General features: G+C 52.2%; 1 protein-coding gene across 1 annotated transcript in view; it reads left to right on the forward strand.

Moving 5' to 3' along the window:
• The window catches only part of PAX2 (paired box 2), a 74,803-nt gene extending 47,611 nt beyond the window's left edge, over window positions 1–27,192 (forward strand). The window contains 5 exon segments of the mRNA XM_033425798.2: window positions 6,879–7,054; window positions 9,255–9,381; window positions 23,556–23,657; window positions 25,931–26,017; window positions 26,516–27,192. Of these exon segments, the coding sequence (XP_033281689.1) occupies window positions 6,879–7,054; window positions 9,255–9,381; window positions 23,556–23,657; window positions 25,931–26,017; window positions 26,516–26,637 (614 nt within the window). The 3' untranslated portion in view covers window positions 26,638–27,192.
• The last annotated feature ends 226 nt before the right edge of the window (window positions 27,193–27,418 follow it).

Here is a 27,418-nt window from a genome sequence, read left to right on the forward strand (position 1 = left end):
CACTTCCTCCACACATTTTTCTTCCTATATCACTTTTTCAGGTCATTTTTGGTCTACAGGTGAAGTGAGACTGACTTTCCCTGGGATTGCTCCTTGTTAGCTGTGTGAAGCACTCACATGTTTTTCACTCTCCCTCGGCTTGTTTCTTCTTTTGTAACATTGGATTAATGGTAGCTCTTCTGCAAGTGTTATGTGGGAATTAGAGATAATGTGTAATAAAGAACCTGGAGCCTGCCTAGTACATAGTTAGTGCTCAGTACATGACAGTGATGATGATCTTTGACAGGGAAGGCAAATTTGATAGAGTGGAGAGGGCTTTGGAGTCAGACATTCCTGAGTTCAGATCCAGCCTTTGCCTACTTTCTAGTTGGATGATATTGAACAAATAATTTTGCCTCTCATCTGAAAGATAAGAATGATAGTAAATACCTCGTAAAAGTGAATGGATTTAATGAGTGTAGGTGGAAGCCCTAATATTGTCAGTTTCCCCATAGATGGGTAGATGTGTGTATTTGGGCTTGGAAAACTGAAGTTAATATAGTTCTTTGCTATACTTTAAAGGAATTTCTCTCAAATGCCTAATTCCTACTTCTTGGGGTTTGGTGGGCAGCCCCTATTCATTCCACTTTGATTTTGATGAGCCTTGGTGCTTTCTGACCAAGGAAATGGCATTATTTCATTCTCTCTATTACCATCACCCCCACCTACCTTTTGGTCAGCACACGAGATTTCTCTTGTCCCTAGTAGGGACTGCTTTGGAGATTCAGGTACAGTGTCAACACACAAGGAAGACAGAACACTTCTGTTTTGTCCCTTGTCTCTAGCCCTCATCCCTAATACGTGGTATTCAGTGCCTGTCCCCCTCCCCAAGCTGCTGAGACCTCACCGGCCAGCCCTATTCATGATTGGCCAGCAAGAGGGCTCTGGCCTGGGGTCAGAGGCGTGGGAGGTAGGGCTCTGCTCCAGGGTGGCCCAGGAATGGATGGGGAGTGACAAGGTTAAGTGACTGAGGAAATCACATCTTTTTGTTGAGGAGTAAAAGCCATTTTTATTAATGATTCTAGAAGTGGTATGTGCTTCCTGTACAAGGCCTGGATCATACAGAAAAACTTAGATGAGAAGAAAAGAATTTGCTCACGATCAGGGAGTAATCACTGTTACCCTGTGGGTGGCTCTCCTTCCAGTCAAGGTGATCTTTGGTTTTACAATTCTCTTCTTTTGCACGGAGATCAGGGCCCCACTGCTGGATCCCAGGCTCTGTACATGGGCTGGGCAGGCAGCTGCTGCTCCTCATTGGGGCTCAGGCCGCAACTGTCCACAGGCATCTTCCCTGTGCCAGGCTCCCTGGTAGATATGCCCTTGACCTAGCCACTTACCCTCATTTATGCTACACTTCATTTACTCTGAGCCTCAGTTTCCTCACCAGTAAAAAGGGGATTATAATCTCTAGCTACCTTAGAGAGTAGTTAAGAAGCCCAAATAACATAAGGTCTATGAAAGCTTTTGTTAACTGCAAGCAAATATGAAGTGGTCAGAGGAGAAGACAATATGAACCTTTGTTCCCTTTGAAAGAATAATCTACGTCAAAGTTTTAACTCAGCAGTTTGTTTAATTTAATTAATGTATTTATATCTTGCTTCATTCCGAAAAGGACTTATGGTAGCTCACTCTCCTTCAGAGATGCTACGGCTCATGCCATAGTGGACAAAGCACCTGGAATGGGCTCCAGTTCTGAGGGTCCTACTACTCAGTTGTGTGACCTTGGACTGGTCACCTCCCCTCCCCCACCTCACCACCCACCCTGCTAGTTTTCATTACCTTAAAATGAGGAGTTTGGACCAGGTGTCCCCTCATCATTCTCGGTAGGCTGGGCTCGGCCAGCTCAGGGGCCATAGGCGGTAGCCTCAGTGTAGGGAGGGTACAAAGTAGAAAAGGGGGGATGCTGGGAGGGATGCAGTGTCCTGGGTGGGGCCAAGTGGCCCTCAACTGGGTCCCCTGGGATTGGCACCCGGGCAGCAGAGTGAAATGATGTGGAGAGCAGGCTCTGGAGTCAAACAGACCTGAATTCAAATCCCAACTGTCATTTACCAGCTGTATGGCCTTGGATAAGCTACTTAACCTCTCTTTGCCTCAGTTTCCTTATCTTTAAAATAGGTATCACAGCACCTACCTCACAGGGTTGTTGGGAGGATTAAATGGCATGTAACAAGCTCACAGTACTGTGAGCTGCTAATGGATGGTGGCTGGGCAGGGGACAACAGAACAGGACCGAATCCTCCACATATGGGACCAACGAGCACAGGGTATCTTCCTTGCTCTGGGAAGTCTTACTAAACCTTTGCAGCCACATTTTCCAACCTCAATCTGAAAATGTGGCCTGAGAGTGGGAAAGAATATTGGAAATCAGAACTGCTCCAGAAAGTCCAGGACATGCGGCATCATACTCCAGCCCTCCTCTTGGAGCCCTGACAAGGTAGGGGCTGGTTTTCCCATCAAGGTGAAGGCTGAGGGCCTGCTCTGTCATTTAGGAAAGGCCTTCCCTGGAACCAAGAATGAGCAGATAGACCCACTTTATCCTACTCTTTGCGACCAGGGCCGTGGTGTGGTGAGTCCAACATAGGGGCCATCTCTGGGCCCACTTCTCAAGCAGCCTCTGCCAGCTGCCTTGGATGGCAGTTCTGCAGCTCCAAGGTTAAGTTTCACTCTTAACTGGCAACACGGTGTGCTCTGTCCTTGGGTAGAAGTACCATAGGTGGGCAGGAAGGTGTTGGTGAGAGTGGGAAGGGCCTCTGTGGACCAGAGTCAGTGCTGTTGGAAGTTAACAAGCAGTGGGGCAGGTGAAGAAGGCATGAGTCTACCGAGGGGCCTGTCGTGGGTCTTCCCATATCCTCTGACAGCTAAGGATGTGTGGGACTTGCCTGACAGGTAACTGGGTGTCCTGGGATGCTAAGCCAGCCAGGTGGCTGGTCCAGAGGCCTTCTGCCAGTAGTCTGGCTTTGAATGCCACCCAGGAGAGCCTCGTTCATTCATTCATTCATTCACTCATTCATCCATTGAGTATCAAGTCTGTGCCCAGCTCCATGCCTGGCACTGGATCTACAGAGATGCACCGGTCATGGTTCCTGCCCACAGGGAATTCCCAGCCTGGCTCCTTGGCACAAGGGGGTGGGTGCTATCTAATTACTTTCCTTGCTACTCACTCTGCAGCCCAGATCAGGAGTTGTTTCTGCCTCTTCCTCCATGTTAGCCCAGCTCTGCCAGAGAGCCCTTCAGTGCCTGGGCCTGGCAGTGTCTCATAGCCCAGCTCCATCCCCCTCCCTTGCTGCCACCGCTGAGACTCTACCTTGGGAAGCACCCGCCCCCGCAGCCCTCTCTCTCCATCTCCTGAGTAGGTCCCTGCAAGTGGGTAGTACTGACAACAGCTTCGTTTTCTCTTCCTTTTCAATTCTCTTCTTCCATGTTCTTTTTTCTTTTTTGCTCTTCCTCTACTCTCTTCTTCTTTCCTCCTCCAACCTCTACCCTCCAACCCCACCCCCGTCCAGGCCCCGGGCTACCGTCCTCACTGGATACACAGGCTTCCGGGAAAGCAGAACCAGCTGGGTTATTCCTGTAGCAAGGGCCCTCAGCCCAGCCTGTGCTTCCTGAGGTGTCTGGTGTAGGAAGCTTCTTCCCTTTCTTCCTCTCTCCCTTTCTGCCCTGCCTCTGCCTCTGGGCTTCCTTCTTCCCTGAGCTTCTCCTCCTTTGACCTCTGAGCCCAGGCTTCTCCCGGCCTACTTCCCTCACTCCCTTCCCGCCCTTCCTCCTTGCCTTCACTCCTCCCTTCCTTCTCTAGCTGAGGGAAGGACACCACCCTGGCCTCTGGGGAGAGCCTGGGAGAGCCTGTGGGCCCTCTGGCTGATTTGGGGGACACTGCCTCCCTGTCCCCCACCAGTAATGCCACTGCCGTCTCCCTGCCCCTGTGGCTGTCCTCCCTGTTCCCCAGAACTTTCTTTGTGCTCCTTCGCCGTTCATCATGACTGCTGCCTTTCCCACCTCCCTATCACCTTCCTTCTCCTTTGAGGAGTTTCCTCAAGCCTCCTGCAGCCTCCCTTGGCGATTCTCTCCTACTTGCATCAGACTAGTTTGCTTTTCTGCTCCTCTAGCACCTTCTGTCTCTTCCTTGCCCCACCCCCCTTCCCTCTCCTCTTCCTCCCTTTCCCCGGACCCTCGGCCACCTCTTCCAGTAGCAGCCATCCTTTTGCCTTTCCTTCCTCCCTCCCCCTTTCCATCGCTGCCTCTGTAACCTGTTTTATCACCAGGGCCTGAGTATACCAAAAATAAATAAATAAAAAGGTCAGTGAGTGGAGGGAGCAGCAATAACCCCTAAAACAGTACTATCAGTGGAACATGATTGATCAATTGAATTCCATAGCGGCTGAAAAATGTGGGATTAAGTAGTGTATTATACGCACAATGAGTTGAGGCATGATGTTCATTTCAAGTTCATTTCGCCGGCCTCTGCCACCAGATCAGGCAATCAATAGGGGCAGCAGATATCATATATCACCTCTCTGCGGGCTGGGGAGAGAGCACCGTAATCTCTCGCAAATTTAGAGTGACAGATTTGTCAAGATCTGAAGAGGCCCTGAATAAATGAAGGAAAAGAGACTCCTCCAGCCAGTGACCTGAGGACAAAGCTTCAGTTCAGCCCCTACACACACACACACACACGTGCGCGCGCGCGCGGGCTGGGCCAAGCCACACACAGGCATACACACAAATTTACACAGAGGCATAGTATGAGTCTCACCACACATGTGCACACACCCATGCACATAACATGTGAGCCCGTGTTCGCAGACAAATGCACTTTACTTGCCAGGACTCACTGGTGACACTGCAGTAACCACACACAAAGACACTTGCTGTCTCCCTCTGCTCTGACAGAAGTGCTTCCCAAAAAGGTAGGAGGACTCCAGCAAGAGAGAATTAGACACAATGAAACATGCAAGTAGCCCCAAGGGGTAGCATTAAGATGATGGCAGATCCTTGAGAGAGAAGCAGGCACAGAAGAAACACGGGGGCACGTGGGCTCACACTCCCCATGCAGTCACACACGTACACACGCACCTTTTCAGAAAGGTTCCTGGACTGTCACTTACACATTCCCAGACGCTTATCTATCTGGATGCTTATTCGTGTAGAAATGCATATATACAGAAAATACACAAAAGGGAAAAATAAATATGTCCCACCCTAACTCATATAGAGAAATGCATACACTGCCTCTAAGACAGAAAATCATTCCAGAAGCTTACACGAAAAAAACACAACAACCAAGTTTTGTGGCCTTAGGAACATAGGGAACATAGAAATATCATCAAGGCTGTCCCTGCGTCTGTCTGTCCACCTCAGGCACGATCCTGGTCTCCATTCTCATTCTCTCTCTCTCTCTGTCTCTCTCTGTCTCTCTCTGTCTCACACACACACACACACACACACACACAGACACACACACACACACACACACACACCCTTTCTTTGCTCTCCCACCCCCTCCAGGATCGAGTGAAGACAGGAAGTCCCATTAGGAAAGCAGACCCCCTTGCTCCATCTGGGAGGCCAGCAAGAGAGGATGGCTGCAGGTTGAGGTTAATCAATACGTAATATTTTCTATGCTCTCCTGAATGATACTGTACGGTGTTACTGTATATAATGCAATATTGATTATATCATATCGTATAATCACCTATAAACTGATATATATAACAGTCCCAGAGGAACACCCTGGGGCCTACAGCATGGGCTGGCCCCAGGCCCAAGGTTCCCCAGCTGATCTTGGGCTAGGGAAGCCAAGGAGTGGCCAAGCTGTGGCTGGGAGGACCCAGCTTTGAGCCCGGGAAGTTGCAGGGTGTGGGGTCAGGGAGTGTAGGCACAGCAGGTACTTGGCCCGCTGTGAACTCTGAAAACCCCAGTGGACCGGGATAGAGGGCAGGTCCAGGGAGGGAAGGGTAGCAGAGTGGTGGGAGGCCTGGGGAGAGCAGTACACAGACAGGACTGGCCTACAGCCCCAGGGAGCGGGCACTTTGTGGCTGCACCGTGGCTTTTCATACATGGGGCGAGTCTCAGCTTCCTGCAGAGACTGCAGGAGGAACCAGGCGGCCAAGGAGCTGGCCTCTGGCGGAGCCTCGCCGGAGTCCAGGTCAGGGACAAGCTGTGGAGGGTGGCCCGGGTACAGCAGCATCTACAGGGACCCAGTCTTCAGTCTCTGCCCAGGTTGCATTTCATGACTCACGTGCCACTTGCTGTCTGCTCCAGTCTCAGGCCTGGCACAACGCAAGCTGGGCCTCAGCTGGGCCCTGAGTCCCTCCTCCCTCAGTGGTGAAGTTAATTACTTCACCCAGTCTCCATGTTACACTCAGCCTCGGAGATTTGATGATTTTCCACCCTTGGAGTCAGTGGAACTGAAATTCATCTCAGAGCCGAGTTCAATTCTCCACAGGCTGGGTAATGCTGGCCCAAGACACCCAGCTCCTTCCCCAGGCCAATCCAGGCCGGGGGGCAGGGGGGGACAGAAGGGGCTCGGGGAGACGTGCCCTGGGGAGATGGCCCCTGGGAATCCCTCTGGCTCCACTGCCTCTGCCTAGTCCTTCCCACGCCCCCGAGTTGTGACAGCTTCCCTTTCTCTTCCCAGGACATTCAGGGGCTCTGGCTCTCTCAGCCAGGTCTCTGAGGCATGGCCAGCCCCTGGGCCAGCCCCTCCCAGCCTGAAAACTGGGGAAAAGGGGTCCCAGCAGGGGTGCAAAGCCCTGGGGGCAGAGCCAGGTGCCCGTCACCTTTGCCCACTGTGTGCCTCTGCTGACCTGCACTCATGCCCCGAGTGTCCCTGTGTCCTCCAGATGTGTCTGAGGGCTCAGTCCCCAATGGAGATTCCCAGAGTGGCGTGGACAGTTTGCGGAAGCACTTGCGAGCTGACACCTTCACCCAGCAGCAGCTAGAAGCTTTGGATCGGGTCTTTGAGCGTCCTTCCTACCCTGACGTCTTCCAGGCATCAGAGCACATCAAATCAGAGCAGGTGAGGAAGGAGCTTTCTGCTTGCAGAAGTGGAAAGGGACTGGGCAGAGCAAGGCCTCCGGAGGACGTGCACACGTGGGTCAGCCACACGCACACCCAGCATCGTGTGTGCTGCCTTTGGGTGCGCTGTGTGAACACGCTCACACAGGGACATTATAGCAGAGCTAAGAAAATCGTCATAGTATATGGTAGTTAGAAAGGGTGAGTTCTGGGCGCGAGTATGGCTGTAGGTAAATCTTAATCCCATTTCAGTTTCAGTTCTATCCTGTTTCCCCGTCTGTAGAATGAAGGGCTTGGACAGATGAACTGACAGGTCGTTTCCAGCCCTGCCATTCTGTGCTTCTGGCATAGAGTACTCAGGAACGTCCCTTGCCTAAATGCCCCTAGGGTCCTACAGAAAGTCTGAGTAAGCCTGGGGCGTCAGGAGGTGAGCCCGCTGTGCCTGCCTCCTGACAGCCTACCCCTCAGACCCAATACTTCCCACAGATGAAGCAACCCAGAACACACAGCATGGGATGCAGCCCACAACACACCAGCACATCACACAGCATAGAAACACATCTCCTAACTGCTCCCATTCACCTGTGTGCATGTGTTCACAGACCACCGCCACCCAGCTGCTTGCTGCCCACCCGCCACCCAGCCCACAGGGCTCATAGCACAGCCCTTCAGCCAGTAGGTGTGCACGCCCCACAGACCACCAGCTCAGCGCACTTCCACGCCTGCCTCCATGCACACACCAGGACAGCCCCCTGTGTACACACTCCGACGCGTGAGCACACACCCATCCCCCCCACGCTAAAGCCCAGGCCAGGCCCACGGCCTCAGCACAGCACAGCCTGCCACGTGTGCCCACTCGGGCACACACCCACACGCACCAGCGCAACCGCACAGACTGCACAGCGCACTTCCACTCTAGGACTCCGACAGCTCCCAGCCATTCGCCTTTCTCCCCGCCCGTCCTTTTATCCCGTAAGCTGTTTGTCTTCATAAAACAAAAATCAAAAGTCTTTTTAAGGTGCCCTGAGCCATAAACCAACAAAGGAGGAGCCGGCGGAGGCGGGCGGCTTGGTGCACCCTCCCCGAGTCCCCGGCTGTATTACAATGAATAACCTTTATTTACTTTCATTAGACTATTAAACACCAGCACAGTCATTTTTCCCCCTGAAACTCGGAGCAGGGCCCATAAAGCAAATCCGAAGCCTAATTGAGTTCATTTTAATTTCTCTCCGATCACAGCGAATTACTCTGGTGATAAATCAGGGGGCAGCTTCACCCCCAGTAGAAGGCCTAATTTGCAGCTAATTACAAAACTGATTTCTACAGGAAGATCAATACGAGAAGGAATTGGAAATGACGAGGCAATCCTGTCCAGCCAGGGAGGGGAGGGGGCCCTCTGGGGGGGCCAGGAAGCGGAAGGGAAAAAAAACGGACCCGAAAGAGCAGAAAATCAGTTTTAATTTAACGTAATATTAATCAGAGCAACTTTTCCTGCTTCGTGCGGGCTCCTGGTCAGCCCAGCTCTGGGGTCTGGCTTGGCGGTGGCTGCAATAAAAAGGCAATTACCCGAGTGTTTCAGGCAGGACACCCTTTCAGAGTCAATGACTGGCCCCCTCCCACCCTTCTGTTAGCCATGTGGACTCTCCCCCTCCCCAATTTCATACCCCAGTGCACAGGCAGAGAGCAAGGGGCCCGTGAGGCAGTCTTTGTTTGTTTTTTAAAAAGGGGCTCCAGCACCCGGTCAGCCAGCCCAGCAGTGCCAGGCTCGAGGCCCCACTAGGCCCTTCCCCCAGCTACTGCCTCTGCCATCATGTCAGGGTTCGCCCCTCCTCCCCAAGACTCCCTACCCCCGGGGGACCTTAAAACACCACTTGCCTCTCAGCAGGGGGATTCCCACTGCTAAACCCCGCCTTTGGGGCTTCTTAGACAAGAGATGCTACAGAGATGTAAAGGGTGCTGGGGTGCCCACTGAGAATGTACAGGCTGTACCTCAGCTTCCCAGAGTCAGGTCTGCCCCCACCCACGCACAACTCTCCATCATCCATCGAGCCCGCCCCTCCCACACTCCCCGCCCTCTGCCTGGCCATCTCCTTCCACCCCATCTGGGAGGGCTCCCTGTTCCTCCTCCCCATCTGCACACCAAGCCCTCTCTCCGCATGTGTACGTCAATAGTGAGCTGTCTCTTTTCTCTCTCCTCCCAGGGGAACGAGTACTCCCTCCCAGCACTGACCCCTGGGCTTGATGAAGTCAAGTCGAGTCTATCTGCATCCACCAACCCCGAGCTGGGCAGCAACGTGTCGGGCACGCAGACATACCCCGTTGTGACCGGTAAGGGGGCTTCCAGGAGGGTGGGAAACTGCTTTCAATGGGGGGCACCTCAGCCCATGCCATCTGGGGCCCAGCGTGACAAGCGGGCTCCCTGCCATGATCTCTGTAGAGAGAGTGAGTCTCCAGAAACCAGGGTGCTTCCTGAACAGATGTGTGCAGATGTGGGAGAAAAAACCGTGGTCAGGGTCTCTGTACGCTCCAGCCTGGAAATGTCAAAGCCAGGAAGGGCTAGGGTTGGTTCTTTCTGCCCATCCTGTTGCCTCTTCCTTTGCCTTTTTTCTTGCCTCCACCAAGGTGGCCGGAATTATGAGCCTCTTGTTAGGATGTGTGCAGGAGAATGAGAGCAAATAGGCCGGGCTGGCAAGAGTGGAGCATGAGTGCCCAGTGTCAAGTCTCCACACTCCTGTGTCCCCGAGGCCCCTGGGGGACCTGCTTTCCTCTCCTCTGGGCAGCCTGGTGTGCCAAAGCTGTGGCTTTGGGCTTCAGAGCGTGGCATCTGGCCATGTGGTTATAGGTAAGCTCAATTATTTCAGCCTTTCTCCAGCTTCCCAGAGAAATCACTAAGACCAAGGCTTGATTTCAAGGCCAGGCAGGGTCCGGCCTGTCCCTCAGTCAAAAGGCAGGGGGAGGGGGCACCCAATCCAGGTGCTGGCATGGATGAGAGAGGAGCAGCGGACGCAGCTAGAGGGGAAGAAGGCTGAGGTGCAGTGCAGTGTAGAGCCCAGCTGATGAGGCTCCAGGCCCCAGAGCTGAGGGCTGTGGAAGGCGGCTGGCACTGCAGAAGGGTTTCCGGGCCAGGAAAGTGCCCAAGTGGGAGAGACACACATTGAGGTGTTATTAAAATTCACCTAATTATTCTGGAGACACTAAAGCCAATGTGCCGTTTGTTCCTTGGGAGAAAGAATGATTGAGAAGGGTCTTGGTGGTGATTGGGAGACACTGAGGCGTTACCTGCCGACAAGGCGAGCGGAGGCGGCCTGGGGACCTGGCAGCAGCCAGCGTCACCAAAGACAGGGAGCGGGCATGGCCCCACTGGAGGACAGCGCACTGGTTCTGACTTGGAGCTGTTCTGAGCACGGCTCAGGTCTGAGATGGGCTGCGAGTGGCCACCTGGCCTCCACCTGGGGGGCTTGGGAGAGCCCTGTTGTTAGCTTTCCCAGATTCTCCCTAAGGGGTGTCCTGGTACAGCTGTTTCCGGCCTGGACAGAGTCGAGCTCTTTGGCTAGGCAATCAGAGGTTGAGTTCTGGAAGTGTCGGAGACCTAGATGGGCTTTTGGGAGTGACAACATAAGCTGGGTCAGGATACAGCCTATGATCAACTGGCCCTCGGCAAGAACCCTCCATAGCCCGGTTCAGAAGCTCTCTGAGCTGTGGGTGTTCTGACCCAAGAAAGAGTGATGGTCCAGGTCAGGCCATGTTTCTCCTGATCTGCTGAGAGTCACACTGGTCACCTCCCAAAAGTGGCCCACCCCAGGCAGCAGCAAAACAGAGCCCAGGAGACTTTTCTCTAACCCCAACTGTGCTTCCCTGGGCCCAGGGCCACAGTCTAGAAGGCAGAGGCTTCCTGGGGTGGAGAGAAGGATCTTTGTGGTAGGGTTCCTGCAGCAGGAGAACTCAGGCTGGTGCAGAAAAGTGCCTCCACCTTGAGCATCCCCCGCCCGCCTCCCCCCCATGGCCCTGGAACGGTCCCAGCTCAGCCTGGGAACATCTCCGGCTGATCCATCTGGATCCAAGTGTGAGAAAAGTTCATTTCAGACCCAGCTTGACATTCCCAGGTGGCAAGTTAGCACTAACATCTCAATCTGTATGCGACATTTCAATCGAGCCAGGAGTAACAAAAGCAGAACCATTAACATTCGGAGCTGTTCACCAGTGGTAATGACAGGGAAACTTGCTCAGAAACTGGAAATTACCAAAAAGAGAGAAGTGTGTGGAGAAGTGGGGGAGGGGTGGGGGGAGGGGGGAGGGAATGATTTTTCTACGCTTAGGCCAAGATCCAATGTTTGGATTAATGGTGCCATTACCCGAGAAAGGGCTACAGATTATGCTCATTCTTAAAATGTTTTTGCTGCCAATTAAATGGCTGCAGTTATTGATCTTTGTTGATTTTACGTCCTCCTAATTTGCATAATCTATTAAAGATGAATGATTCATGATGTGTTTATTATGGGGATGAACAGAATTTGCTGGAGGTACTGTCAGGGTGAGAAACAGGGCAGTGCCCAGAGGCTTCATGGATCATCTCAGGAATGGGTCCAGCACATTAGCCTTCGGGCCAGGAGTTTGCGGGTAGTGGTGAGCAGTGATGTAGAGAGCAGACCAGAGAGGTGGATTTCAGGTGAGATTTTCTAGAAAGATGTTGGCACCTAGAACTGGGCTCCAAGAATAGCTGGGATATGGGAGGGGCTTTTGGTGTATTTGTAAAAATTGCCCTCCAAGATTCTTTAAGAGCTTATTTGGTTGGAGAGTATGAAGGGCTTTGGTGGAGGAGGAAAAGGGGAGGCACTTTCCGGCAGGTGATTCTGGCCAGGTATGTGCTACAGGTGAGAGAGCAGGAGGGCATCCTGTGGCCACAGCCTGGCTTGAGTGTGCCAAGATGTTCAAGGAGCCCTCTTCATCCCCCACATCCTAAACCCCCAGCTCATCTTCTTCCCCAGGGACAGGCAGCTGAGGCTGCAAACCTTTGGGAATGAGTCCTGAGGAAACCAGCCCAGGAAACCCTAGCTCAACCTGACCTTATTGATATTCCTGCCACCTCCTGGCACTGGAGGCTGATTTCAAACTTCACCAGCCACTTGATACAGCTGTTCCACAAGGTCAGGACTGAGAGGAGAGAGGAGCCTGGACTATTGTGTAGAGGGGAGAGTGGGGCCCAGTGGGCCAGGACACAGCTAATCACTTTGCAGGCTGCCAGAGGCCGGGGCTCGGCCCAAAAGCCTCCCCTCCCCACCTTCTCTCACGGAACCAAGGAGAGAGACTGGTTTTTCTGAGTAGTGTTTGCAAGTTCTGCCGAGATTTTAATTTCACTGCATCACAACTCAGCAAGCTGCCAAGTCAAGCTGGTTATTTAAATTTATCACCCACTTTCCCTTCCGCCGCCGGGCTGCTCTAGCTCAGCAGCGTCTCTTCTCTCCAGCCCACTGCTCTAGGCTGCTGGTCTGGAACGGAGCCGAGTCTCTCCTAAGTGATAAGGAAAAAGGGACCAACTAGATGAGAGAGTGGGTTGGGGGCACTCTGGCCCCAGGCTTCCTCAGGTTGTCTGGCTGTGGCTGGTACCTTCTACCTCCTTCTTACCCTTCCAAAGGACCCCACAGTGGGCTGCCATCAACCCCTCAGCGGTCCCGCAGGCCTCTGGGTCAGGGCCTCTTCAGTGAGGACTCTGACTCCAACTGTGTGCTGGTGCCTTCAAGTCGCCTGTCACTGGTAGAAAAGAGCCCCCCTTCCTCATAGCCTCCTCACCTTGACTCCTCCCTTCCTGTGCCTGGCCAGCTCTGCAGCCATAGAGGGGACCTTGGCAGTGATGTTGATCTGGGAGAATAAGATGAATAATAGTTTCAGGAGTCCCAAAGTCACTTGGAGATGCTTCTGAGAATTCTGAGAGTCCCTTCACCTGGCGAAAATCCACCCTGATAATGAGAGCGGGTTCCCTGCCCTGGAGCCCAAATGGAACGAGACAGTGCTGGAGGAAGTCGGGGATGGTACAGTGGTTCTCCATGCTCACTCTAGAAGCCGAGGGATGCACCAGGCCCCAGAGCTGCTGCACCAAGTGAGCAGGCTTCACTGGCCTCTGGTGAGGCTCACTGCCGAGCACTGGGAGAGCTTTGTGCAAGTGTAGTCCTCGCCATCCTCATTTTAGTCCCGGAGGGGTTATAGAGGAATGAGATTGATATCTAGAAACAAGGCAGGCTAAACTCACCAAAACACAGCTGGATAAATATAACAATGAGAATTCTACCACACAACCAAACCTCACCATCTTGTGCAAGAAGTAGAGGGAGACCCAAAGCCAGAGCAGATTGAAAGGCTGCTGGCATCACACTGGAGGCAGACCCTAATTGGGGGAGGCTGGGGTTGTAACACACCAGACAGAAAAGATGACCTTGGGCCCCAAAGAAGCAGGAAACTAGAAGTCAGCATTCCCCTGAGTAAAGCCAGGGATGGAGCAGGACAACGCTATCTATGCATGGGAAACACACAAACTCATCCCAGGTGCTCAGGAAAGCAAGGGAGGGAAAATAACGTCTCCATGAGAAATGGAGACCCCCAAGCCTGACCCTGAGTCCAAATTTATACCATGAGGATGTGGCAGGAACCCCCAGCCAAGAACTTACATAAAAATGTGTCTAGGATAGTAACCCACTCAGAAACCCCAGCAGGAACAAGGGCAAACCTTCCTTGCAGAGACATTCTACAATCCAGGGCACATGGGACTCCCACAGAAAAAAAAAAAAAACCCATCACTAAAGATGAGCTCACTATAAAAAATTACACACCTCATATGAATACAAACTATCATGAGGGAGAGTTAGCAGAAGCAATATACAGGACAGTTAATACCCCTAAGAACTAGAGATAATAGAACAATCCAAAAACAACTATAGTGTAAGCATGTTTAACATTCTAAAAAAGATAAAAAAGAAGTATGTTTTATGTTAATCACAGATCTTGATCCCACATCCCCTTCCCCACCACTGCTCAGCAAATTGTCAGATAATGGAGATCTTAAAGGGCAAAGAAGGCACCTATAGCGCATTGTTTTGGGACTCGGAGGCATGGAAAGAGAGGAGCCCCAGGCAGCCCTGAAAGTAGAGCCTCTCCCCTGCTTATCCAAGTTCCCAGACTGCTAAGTCTCAGCAGACAGTCTTCCCTTTTCTTTGGAAAAATGTCTGAACATTGGAGCACTGTAACAGGGACAGTCCATTCCTCCCTCACGGGGGAAAAAAAAAAGCCTTGTCAGCTTCCCCATCCTGGTGGGGAGAAGGTGGTTTTATTCAAGAGCTTGGGAGAAACTTCTCTTGATGCCCGGAGACTGCAGCTCTGCTGGAATCTGTAGCTAAGATCCGGGAGGAGATGTGGATGCGTCCTAAGAGGGGAGTGCCCACGGTGGGGAGAGAGAGCAGAAGATGGGGGTCTCCTGGAAGTTGGCAAATTTGAGCAGAGGTGGAGGAGGCCAGTAAGGCAAAGTTCAAAGAAAAGCAGGGGCTGGCCCCCGGGGCCTAGAGAGAGTAGTATGGGCTCGGCTTCTGAGAAAGGGCTGCAGACTCTTAGAAGTTCAGACTCCTTACCCACATCTAGGATGGTTAGTGAAGTGGCCTTTTAGCAGACAGAGGTGTGGACCCTGGGAAACCCTCCTCCTCCTGCTCTAGGAGTCCTGAGGACCTCTAGGAAGTGCCTCTTTCCTGTAGTTAACAACCCCCTTCCAATGCACTGCATTTCCCTCCATAAAACAAACAGCTTAGCCCTTGGCCAGCCTCTTGGGGGAGGAGAGGGCAATAAAGGCTGAGAAATGTTTCTGAAGGAGGCTGGGAGTCTCCTAGCCTTGTCTGTCAGCTCAAAGCCCCTGATTAGCTGAGGAATTTAGGGCACAGACATCAGAGTTCCTCGCCAACCTTGAAAGGAGAGGGCTAAGGCAACTTCAGACACACCAAGCCAGAGGGCTTCTCCTCTGCCGAGAAGGCCCACTGGGAAGAGGCTATCCTCCTCCAAACATCCCTGAGGCCTCCAGCCACATCCCCCAGGGCCTCCAGCCCCCAGACCTCAGCTCTGATTTAATTACAGGGGCATTTCCATAGCAATGAGACATTGACAGATAATGTGGGTGCCCTGGGTCTGCAGCCTAGGGAGTCACTGGATCAGGGCTCTTTCCCTTCCTTCTTTATCCAGTCCACCCCTAGAGGGAAAAGATATTGCAAAGAAAAGACATTAATTTACTCTAGGACTGGGAGAGTCAGGTCAAATTTGAATAGAACAAAAGCTGGGCCACCACAATCTCCAGCCCCAGTTCCACACCCATGTCTGTGCCCACCAGCCATCCCAGCAGTGACGGGCTTCCCTCCCCAGCAGGGTGCCTTGGGCAGAAGCACGTGAGGCTGCTAATGGAGCTACAGAGGGAAGGAGAGGCATGAGGAGCAGGAGGAAGGTATGAAGGGTACCCGGGCATCTTAGCAAAGACGTAGTTCTGTGGTCTTCTAAGCTGAGCTCAGCTTTGGCCCATTACCTTGGGCCTTACCTCTTGACTCCTTCCTTCATTTCCTCCCTCTGTCCATGAGACCCAAAGGCTGAGCACGCCAAATGGACTGTGCTTGGCCCCCCTAATGAATCACTAATTCATTTAGAGATCAAGGAGAGAGGACAGTTTGAATTTGAATCAAAATATTTTTGAGAAATCAACGAGCTTTATTTCAAATGCATGTAGTAGCCAACTACAAAAAAGTGTTGCACAGTAGAAAGCACTGGGCACTGTTTTCATGGATAGCTGGGTTATAGGGAAACTTTCTGCTGCTGTAGATATTTAGAGATGCTTGAGGTATCCCAAAGGAGAGTTCTCCAAAGTGGGGGATCCCCCAGTACTAAGCCTGTTTACTCCATTACTTGGCACTTTCTAAGAAGAAAAGGTTGGCTAAGTAAAAGTGAAGTCAGCCAACCCAACCTTTTCTGGATGACCAGAAACCCTAAAGAGGGGTGTCCCAGTGAATGTTACAGGTATGTATTGGGACCAAGGGCTCAGAAATGTCCTGGTGGCCTCAGAGTCACCTAGGTAAGACCTAAAAGCCTGTTTCCCCCGGAGAGCCAGCCATCCGCAAGGTGACAGGAAGACCTCCCACCCTCCTCCGGGTGATCAGAGTCCTTCCTTCCCCTGCTCAGGACAAACAAGCCAGCACTTTTTCAACCCTGAGCTTTGGGAGGCAAAAGCCCTGCCACTATTGTTACTTCAGAGAGGGCTTTGCATGCCTTCAGCCTGGAATGCTCCCCTCTCCTTCTCGGGGGCCGCTGCGCTGGCGGGCAGGGCAGAGGAAATCCTGTGGCAGGCTCGGAGAGTCGCCTGATGCTCCGGCAGCTTAAGTGGCCGTTTTCCTTGGGATTAGGGTTTCACTTACACAGAGCGCCTGAAAAACGCTGCGCTTTCGGAAGGATTAGAGCTGACAATTCAGTGCTCTCAGAGAACAAAATAAAGCCGGAGAGGAACTGGGAGACCTGGAGTATCGGGAGACTGTGCAAACAGGCTTAACCTCTGCCCACCCAGCACGAGGGGCTCTGAGCCCATCAGTGAGCCTGGGCCCAGCCTCCAGAGTGCCAGCACCTGCCCAACTCCAGTCTTCCTCTGCCACTTTCTAGTGGAGCCAGAGAGGGTAGCCTGGGGAAGTGAACCACGGAGAGGGCTGGGATGTCTTCCTCTCTCTCCGAGCCGGTTTCCTCTTCTGTAAAATGAGAGGGAGTAGACTAGAGGATAGTCAAATTCCCTTTCGGCCCTGAGAATGTGATTCTCCCCAACACTCCCTATCCTTATCCCACTATCCTGAGGCTGCAGCTCCACCCATGGTCCAGCTGAGTTAGAAGGAGCGCCTCTTGTGGGGCCCTAGGCCAGCAGGCTACCGTGGCCCATGAAGGGCTGCGTGCTGGGAGAAGGGGTAGGAACAGCATGACTGGTTGTGTCCAGTTGGTTGGCTGTCGAGGTGTAGACCTTACTGAGCCCACATAGATCTGGGCAGCATCCCTGCCTAGGACACACCGGGGACTAAAGGTCCAGCTGTGGGTGGGAATTGAGATCGGCTGGGAGTGCAGCCGCCCTGAGCTGCAAGCACAGCCCCGTCTGCCGGAGCCCAGGGCAGGCCAGCCTCGGGATGCAGAGCTATGGGGCCAAGACAGAGCCTGGGGCTGGGGACCCTCATACAGGCGCCTCTGCCCCCCAGGAGAAAACTTCCGGAGAATTTGGAAACCCGGGAAATAAGGAATAAAATGAAATATGTAGAAAGCTCTTCCCCTCTCCTTTTAAAGCATCTTTTACAGATTTAAAGTTTGTTACTTTGGTGTATTCTGTATAACTTGGATTGGTCATAAAGGGATCATAATTGGTGTAGTACAGGTAAATGTACGGTATATTTAGGCAGTAATTACAAATTTAATAACTGTATTCTTGGAAGTATTATAAATGCTTGTGTCAAATTCAGGCACAGACTGCCAACCTTGAAGCAATCTAATGTCTTCATTTTCACGACCTTATGAGAAGCAGACACAACTTGAGGTTAGGATAGTAAAACAAGAGTTATGTTTTTCGGCCTTAGGGTCCTCCATAGTGTCAAGTGCATAGCAAAAGTGCTCATTTTCAGAGAAAGATACTGAGGGAAAGCATCTCTAAACTGATTGAATATAACTTTTACTGTATAAATCTGTGTCTAATAAGTCTGTTGTCCTGCCATCACTGAACTAAAGCATCTCTGCTGCTTTGGCAGCTTCCTTTTTATTATTTCCTTGGTCTCCTGGATGCTGACATTTGCCTTACTTGAGATAAGCTTCCCTACCCTTCACATGTTATTTGACTGTTCTTTGTATGATCTGGTTTATTGGTCCAATTCAAATAGTTTCAAACAAATCAGTGTCTTTCTTACACCAAAAAACAAAGGTTCTTTGGTCTTTTATAAACACTGCTTATTAATCTTTTTTTTTTTTTAAGATGTTGGGGGTAGGAGTTTATTAATTTATTTATTTATTTTCGCTGTGTTGGGTCTTCGTTTCTGTGCGAGGTCTTCCTCTGGGTGTGGCAAGTGGGGGCCACTCTTCATCGCGGTGTGCGGGCCTCTCACTATGGCGGCCTCTCCTGTTGCGGAGCACAGGCTCCAGACGCGCAGGCCCAGCAGCTGTGGCTCATGGGCCCAGTTGCTCCGCGGCATGTGGGATCCTCCCAGACCAGGGCTTGAACCCATGTACCCTGCATTAGCAGGCAGATTCTCAACTGCTGCGCCACCAGGGAAGCCCTGCTTATTAATCTTTGAGTCATGAATACTTTTGAGAACATGATAAAAGCCATCTAGATATTACATATATGTATCTGTAACATCACATGTATAGTTTTATATGGACTCCCTGAAGCACGTCCATGACATCCTACAAGATCGGTGAACCCCAGTTTAAAAGCCTTGCTGTAGAAAATGGAAGAACCTGAAACATGCAAGAAACAAGAAGTGACAAGATGTTCTGTTATAGGAAGGATTTGCTTAGCATAATCCCAGGTTACTTCCCTGGACCAAATACCTATTTTCTGGGTCTACATTATTTGAGAATGTCATTCTAGAATCCATCCCCAAGTATACGGCTTGTTCTGTAGTCCAGGTCCTGTCATCTACTGGCTGTGAAATCTTGGATATAATACTTAACCCCTCCGAGTTTCAGTTTCTCATCCATAAAATGGGGATTTAAAACAGATCAACATCATAGGTTGATATGGGGATTAAGTGAGATAATATATAGAAAATATTTAGGACAGTGCCTAGCATGATAGTAGGTGCTCAGTGAATGCTAGCTAGTCTAGGTGCAAGTAGAAACACAACTCTGCCCTTGGATCCTAAGACCTGAAAAAACAGCATAAATTATCCAGTGACTGAAATTTTCTTAATAAAGTCTTTCACTTTGCTTTTCTCTGTACTTGTAAGAGGAACTGCACTTAGATTCTCCGAAACAGTTGATTTGATCTGGCCCATTTGGTAAGGAATGTCTGACAAAAGTGCACTGTCTGATTCAGATGTAGTGATTGCTGTAGAAATTGGCTTTAGAATCTTCAGGGACTTCTGCAGTTGAACTGAGAAGACATCCTCATCAAATACAGTGCTTCTAACACTTCTGGGGGCTTTAGATTCTCAGCTACTCCTGTTTCTTGAAGAGCCTCTTTGTTTTTCAGAAAACTCTCCAAAGAGGTTGATACTCCACCCCATGGGGTTTTACCACAGACTTTCAGTGTCAATATTTTATGCTTTGTGTCCTGTTTTTCTTGCCTCATCCTAATGACAGCAGTGACAATATGAGATTTTGCTTGTCAGATGACTTCTCTTTCCTTTTCTTTGGCTCTTTTGGGGAGTATCTAACTTCATGTTATCATTAAAAGGCAGTGTGGTACAGACCTAGCTTCACACGTTGGCTCTGTCAGTTACTAGCTCTGTAGCCATAGGAAAGTCACGATGCCTCTCTGTGCCCCCATTTTCTCAACTTGAAAACAAGGAAGTGAGACTGATCATCTCGAAGGCTCTTCCATCTTTAAAACTTCGTAATCTTAGGAAGCAATTATCCAACAGGAAATGCCCATCCTCTTGTAGTACGTGGGTTTTTATCCATGTGTAATTCTTCGTGCTGCTTTCATGTTCCTGGCATTGTCAGTGAGCAAAGCAAATGCTTTACTGCTTCCTATCGTCTGTCGGATGACATATTTTATAACTGATGTATTCTGCTCTGAAGCTATTTTTCTCCTCTTTCTGCACTTTTGCCTGTTTGCTTGAAGGAGGTGGCTGTGCTGTCATACAGTTTTAGAGTCTGTCTCCGCTCCCCTTTGTCCACCCATCGGTAGTAATGCAACGCCCAGTACTCTGTCGATTCTTCCTTGCACAGATTCCATTACCCATTCATATTCACTCACTAAAAGAAGTTTGCTCGCAGAATGCTGCTGGGCAAATGGTATGACAGTCTTAGTAATTTGAAAACTTCCTGCAGTGTGTGCTTTCTATTATTGACAATGGTGTTCCAGAAGAATATATGGCTCTGGCAAGAGTTTGGTCAATTTGTTCCTGTTCTTCAGGTGTCACCTGTGTGCTAATGAAGCCATTGAGGGTGCTTTGTATGCAGTGGCTTATACCTTTGTTGGCTCAGGGGTCCTGAACGGGCACCTCTTGGTAGTGATGCTGTACTGATGTTACAGAATCCAGTGATGCTGTACTGATGTTACAGAATCCACAACAGCAGAATCACAGCCGTGTGCTTGCATGCTTTTTCCTCATCATGGGTCTCGTCTCTCACACTTAAAAAAATGCTTGAATAGCACTTCCCAGATTCAGTTTTTAAAATAGAATTTGGAAATGTGTCTCTCAGTCAACAGTTCTGTGGCTGACTTTCAGCAGGCCAAAGTTTCTATATGCTGGAAGTTGGACCATTTGCAAGAGAAAGATCTAGTGGAAGTAAACACTGCAATAGGGGTGCCTCCAGGTAGCTGGAAACACCTTTCTAGTCATCCCACATTTCCTCTTCTCTCCTGAAGCTAAGTAAGGGATTGTGTGACACAACCTTAGAGTACAAGGAATTTGTGTGTGAAAAGCTGAGGGAGCTATGCAGCTGAAAATCAGAATTCAGATGCATTTAAATTCCTGTTTATTGAGAAAGAAGCAGCCTTCTCTTCCTGACTGCTTTGTGGACATTAGGATCACAAGACCAAGAATTGGATTTCTGTATTTTTCTATTCAAAACCTCTACCTCCTCACTAACTCTCCTCTCTTAGGCCTTTTTTGACAATGAAATGCCATATTATTAATCTCTCTAGGAATTGATAGATGTTGCTTACTTGTCCACTTGAAGTCCTCTCCACTGAGAGATGGTCAGGAAGATTGTACATTTAGTTGACAGTAGAAGTCAATGAAAGAAAACCCACACAGAGCAAACACAGATTCTCTCTGCTATCTCTCTGGGAGTTCAAAATGATCTCTTGTTTGACAGTTCTACTCTGTTGCTTGTCCTTGAGTTTTAAAATGTAAGATATTAGCTATATGAATAAGTAGAGAGAAAATCATTCTGTTGCATGATAAAGCTGAGTCACATCGTATGAGTCCCTCTTTCATCATCCTGTATAAATCTTTCATCATCTTATAAAAATTCACAATCCATTGTTCAAATTATTTGTAGAAAAAAAGCAGATTCAAACATTTACATTTTGCCCAGCTTTTACCTCTTCAAAGGACACCAACATATATGAAACAGAAAACAATATAATCCACCAGGAATTGGCTATTAAGTCCAATAGAGTGATAGAGAATTAGTCAATAAGTTTTTATTGAGCATCTACCGTATTCTCAACTGTATTACAGAGCAGAAGACAGGGCCTGCCCTCCGTTTGATTATGATCTGTTTGAGGAGGAAAACAACAGGGCTGATGTTTCATGAACTGTAGTGACGTGGTAAACCATGGAGCACAGACACTATAGAAGTTTAGAAGAGAGAAACTTCTCCGATGGGTAGAATAGTAGGGGTTTTAAGCCTTGAGCTTATAAGGGAAGGAGAGGGAAACTATAGCAAGAAGAAGAAAAGAGGTAGCAAAAGCAGAGATTTCACAGCATCCAAGCCAGTGAAAACAGTCACACTAATCCAGAAGGGGTGAGAATCAGAGCTGAGAAAACTGGGTGGGGAAGAGTACCTGGGAGGCTTTGAACGCCTGGCAGAGTGTAGACTGCCTGAGAGACACCCAAACTGTAGACTACAGAGAATCCATGATGGCTCTTACAAGGGAAGTGATGTGATGAAAGCAGCGTTTCATGAGGGCTAGCCAAGCAGCCATGTGAGGCATAGACTGAAGGAGAAGAATGTGGAGGCAGGGAATACAAGCAAAAAAACTGTTGTGGCAGACCCAGGGCAGGTGCTTAGGCGCTGAGCTGTGGAGGTGGTGGAGGAAATGAAGGTGGGACAGATGTAACAGATATTGCTAAGGAGAATTGACAACACCCAGCGACTGACTTCAAAGCTGGGCGTGCTATGTCAAGAACGACTCCAGAGGTTTTGGTCTGATGGTCTTCAAGTAGGTCAGTAGAACTGACTGGGGGGAAGGTGATCTCTTTTATTCCTGTCAGGGTTGAGGTGACAGTGGGACAGCTAATGAAAAGGTTCACAGGCAGCTGGGAATGCAAAAGCCTGAGCTGCATCCCTGTCTACTTAGGGAAGGATGAATCATTCAGATGTGTTAAGGTAGCGGTGAGGAAACTCACACGTTTCAGGAAAGGTTTCAGGTGAGGTCGACTTTAAGGGGAGAGTGGCAAGGAGAGAGAGAAATGCTTTGGAATAGCCATCGGGAGGATGAGGTCTAGGGCAACTGATGAAAAGAAAGTGGGCCAGAGATGCCTAGTTCTTGCCTTCCTCCAGCCACACCTCTTCCCAGGGTTGGACAGAGGCACTAGAGTGGGAGAGTGGCACTGGCTGACGAGGAGTGTAAGGGAAATATGGAGAGGAGAAAGGGGACCCAGGACCCAGAAAAGGAAGAAGTAGTCTCTAGGGCATGGAAGTATGGGAGAGGACAAATTTATTGTCATTAGAGATTGGAGCATGCTAAATTGCAAAGAAGGCGGTGACCGCTTCATGGCGATGGAGGGGGCAGGCAAGGAAGGGGGGCCGTTCAGGTACAGCTGTGTTCCAGAGATATCTGTGGACCATGGGTATCTCCCTAAGATTGGCTCGCTTTGCCTTCACTCCAGGATACTAGGAAAGCCCTTCCTCCCACTCTCCACACTCTAGCTAATGGACACCTCCAGGGACAGAAGTCTAGCAGCTGGTGGGGAGAGCAGGCTTTGCTCATTGGAACTTGATCTGATCCATTTGCACTGTTAGCTCAAAGCTCCTGATTTGCTTCAGGGATGGTTTTCTATCATTTAAATGCCATGAACACTGACAGCAAAATAGCCCACTGGCTGGCCCCCCACTCTTCACACCTGCCAGGCCCAGCACCTGCAGCTTCACTTGGAGAGGACAAGGAATACCCATCAGCTCCTGTACAAGTGCTGGTGGGGTGTGCTCCAAGCCTGAAGGAAAGATGGGGTGTTGAAGAGGGGAGAGGTGAGCAAGATGATAGAGGTCCATTTGGCTACTGGATAGACCACAGCTGAATATCTCACTGGGAAGGAGGAGTAAAACCAGGTCATCTCCCTCCCTTCTCCATCTGGGTTTGGGCTACAAAGAGACACAAGCAAAGGCAAACACACATACACACATGCACGGAGAGACACACAGAGAGCTACACAGAGCAGAGGTGCACACACACAGCTGCTCATAGGACATTTAGGTAAGCTTAGATACATGTAAGGGCACACCGGGACCTTCTCATTCAGGTGTGCCCCTACATGTCTGCACTCAGCGCTTTCTTTTCCATGGAGTACCCTTGTGTGAGCAGAGGCAGGCCCCTCTCTTCCAGGCCTCACCCCTTCCCCTTTGTGTTTTTCCAGGTCGTGACATGGCGAGCACCACTCTGCCTGGTTACCCCCCTCACGTGCCCCCCACTGGCCAGGGAAGCTACCCCACCTCCACCCTGGCAGGAATGGTGCCTGGTAGGTGACAATGCTGCAGCTGCCTATTTTAGGTGGGAGTAGCTAAACTGTGGGTGAGCCGCTGAGTGGTCTGTAGTCTGAGGCTGGGGCTGGGGGAGACCCAACATCTCCTCCCCTGCAAACCACTGCTGTTCTATCCCTCTCTCTCCCTAGAGGCTGCAGCCGGGGTCCCTCATCCTCCTTCATGAGTAATCCAGGGAGGGAACTTGCAGAAGTGCTTGCAGTAGTGTGTGCACCCTTCTGTACGTCCTGGCCCCTCCGCAGTGCCCACCCACCCCAGTCTGTGCCCAGGAGCACGCAGCCTCAGCTCCACACTCAGTGCCCCAGCCCACCCCCAGCCAGCTGACACTGCTTGGAAGAGTCTGCCCTGGTTTCCATGGAAACTTGGAGCCAAGAACCATTTCCAGGGGCATGTCTGTCACTCAGACAAAGCCACCCTGGTCCACACCAACCCACAGGGAAGACCAGTGTGGAGAGCCGACCCCACCCCAGGGAGAGAAGGGAGTTATTCCCTAAGGAAAGAGGAACAGAAGACAGACTGTGGCAGGAACCAGAGAGACTGGCTTCAGAGAGAGACAAGCTGGAGCACCTCCACATCTCCTGAGAGGAGCCCTGGGCCCTCATTGCTCCTGGGGGCTCTGACCCGTCCCCATCTGAGAGGAGCTGGGTTTGGGCTGTGTGGATCAGAGAGACAGAGGCCATATTTGGGGTCTGGTGACTGCAGCTGGAGGTTGTGCTCTCCCCAACCCCTCACCCCAGATTGGGAGCTGGGCTTGAAGCCAAAGAGAGTTGAAGTTCCTATTCACAGAAGCACCAAAAAACTCTTGTCTTAAAGAGGATGAGACTCACTGGGCCTGCTTCCTGTCCTGCTGGCTGCCCTCTGTGTGCCCCTTCCCTGAAGCTCAGCTCTCATGCGGGGGAAGATAGAGTAGGGTGACTGGCCCCATTCCTGGACCGTTCATTCAGGGACAGCACTGGGTAAGCAGAGGTGGATGTAGGGGGCTGGCCAAGAGGGAGACTGCTGCTGGGTGTTGTAGAATAGGGGCTGAAGGGAGTTGGAGGAACTGGGTAAGGAGAGCTGCTGGTGTGGGTGAGGGTATCCCTGCCCAGATTTGGGGTGGGGCGAATGGAAGTGTTGGGTGCCAGGAGGTTCTTCAGGGAAGGTTCCAGCAGTGAGCAGGTGGAGGCTGGAGGAGGTCTTAGAGAGGCGGGGGTGAGGGAGGGGGGAGTCTGCAAGGGGATGGGGATGAGGGGAGCCTCAGAGAGCTCATGGTGGCAAGGGGGGAGTCGTTAAACAGAATCTAGTGCTGATGAGGAAATTACACTTGTTTCATTAGCGATGGGGAAGGAGATAGCTCAGTTCCTCTTGGTCACAGTTGAGCTCAGAAGCTCATTATCCTGCTGCACGCATGCTTTCCCTCCTCGTCAATAAACAGGCTTTCCAGTGGCTGCATCCCCCACCCCCACCCCAGCTCCCTCTCCGAGAGGGGCCCCTTCTCCTCTACTTAACCCGCGGTTAGGGATCACTGTAAACAGTCTGGGGTCATCACACAGGAGAAAGGGCGAGGGGGAAACCCGGAGGCCTGGCCTTTCTCCCGCGAAGGGAGGGAAGCAGCTTCCGACGGCTCCCAGCCCACGGGGCCCTCCGCTCACCGCTTGAGAACCGGCGGGCAGTCCACCTGCCTCCCGCCGCCTCCTTCCCCTGCTGCGTGGCCCACCTATCAAATCTCTAGAGGGAAAGGAGGGAGGGGGGTGTTTCCCAGCAGAGCCCCCACCCCTTGTACTGGCACCATGCTGAGATGCCATTCTCAGGACTTTCTGGGACAGAGTGTCCCGAGGGCCTGTCTTCGCCACCCTCCCCCGCTTCCACCCTGTGGGGCTGTGGCTCCTAGAACCGGAGTTTCCACTAAAGAGACGCTGGCCCCCAACGCAGCGGCGTAGGCGCTCCTGGACCCGGAACAAACCCTTCCTAGGTGGCCCGGAGCGCCTCCGCGGGGGGAGCCCCAGGCGGGCACCGCCCCGCAGTTACCTCCACGCCGGTGTGCGAGGCGGGTCAGTGCTTTTGCGCGCACACGCATACACACACCCCATGGGCTCCCCCCATTTGGACCAGGTGGATTGTTCCGCCTCCACCCTGCCGTCCGCCCGCAGTGGGCATTACCCTGCCCGCTGCACCTGAACCTCGGAGAGACGAGGGAGGCCGCTGGCCGGGCACGTCGGGTCCGCTCTGGCGTTGCGCCGAGTCTGATCCCCACTCCCTCGCCCTCCCGCAGGGAGCGAGTTCTCCGGCAACCCGTACAGCCATCCCCAGTACACGGCCTACAACGAGGCTTGGAGATTCAGCAACCCCGCCTTACTAAGTGAGTACGCCACCTGGCTGGCCGGCGGCTCAGCGCTTCCGTCCGCCCCCCGGCCAGCTCGGCAGTGCTTCCGGACGCGGGTCCGATTCCCCGCGACCCGCCCTTTGGGTGCCCAGCCCGGCAGGCTTGTTAGTGCAGCACTGAGGCCCCGGGATCCCTAGAGGACGCCCGCGCCTCCCGCTCCTTCCTAACTCTCCCCTCCGCTCCCTTCCCCGTCGCTGGAAGGCTCTGCACCGCCCCCACCCTCGGGCCCCCTGAAGGTCAGCAGTCGGGCGGCGGCCGACACCGGTCGGGTCCCTCTCCCACCCGGTGAATGCAGCTCTCCTGGGGGCAACCAGCCCCGCAGCCCAGCCAATGCCTCCCTGCCCGGACCCTGCTAGACCCCGGACCGGGGAGGTCTTTGCTTTGCTTTTCTTTCCTTTTTTGTTCTCCTGTTTGTCCTCTCACCCAGCCCATTCTTCTCCTGTGTTAACTTCCAGGTTCCCCTTATTATTATAGTGCCGCCCCCCGGGGCTCCGCCCCTGCCGCTGCTGCCGCTGCCTATGACCGCCACTAGTTACCGCGGGGACCACATCAAGCTTCAGGCCGACAGCTTTGGCCTCCACATCGTCCCCGTCTGACCGCCCACCCCGGAGGGAGGGAGGATCGACGCGACAAGAAGCCTCCCGGCCACCGCCCCAGACCCACCCCATCCCAGGACCCCTACAGCCCTTCACTTCACCCCGTCGAAGGCCGGACAGGACGGGTGGAGCCGCGGGCGGGACCCTCAGGCCCGGGCCCGCCGCCCCCAATCCCGCCCGCCGCCCCTCCCCGCCTGCCTGGACAACGCGGCGTCGCGAGGAGGGTCCGACACAGCTCATCCCCGCCTCGCCCGAGCCGACCCGGGAGTCGACCAGCCACACCGCCGGACTCTGGCCGGGCCCGCCGCTGCGCGGGGGACACGTTTCTGTGACACACAATCAGCGCGGACTGCAGCGCGGCCCAGCCCCGGAGCAGCCCGCCTCGGACGCTCCGGCGCCGGGAGGCTTCGCTGGGCAAAGGAAATTAAGAACAAAACGATGTTCTGCAGAAGGGGGAACAGCCTCCCACCAAGTCCCCGGGAAAAAGTCCGCACCCCGGCGCCAACCGGACTGCTCCCACCTCTGCCCAGAAGGTGGAATGGAATGGGGGCGTGAGGGCCGGGCTCTAGGGACGGGGACGGGGGCGGGGGGGGGGGCTGGGTTGTCAGGTGTTTCCAAGGTTGTGACCCAAGGCACGCAGGCCTCAGCAGCCCGCACCCACGGAGCCCGGCTCTTGGCTCTTCCCTACTCCACCTGAATTAACCAGTTCCCCAGGGCCCAGGCATCTCCTACCAGTGACCAGACTCTCAGCCCCGCCTTGCCCCTACCTCAGCGTCTCTTC

The sequence above is a fragment of the Orcinus orca genome, chromosome 14, assembly GCF_937001465.1.
Source record: "Orcinus orca chromosome 14, mOrcOrc1.1, whole genome shotgun sequence".
NCBI lineage: Eukaryota > Metazoa > Chordata > Mammalia > Artiodactyla > Delphinidae > Orcinus > Orcinus orca.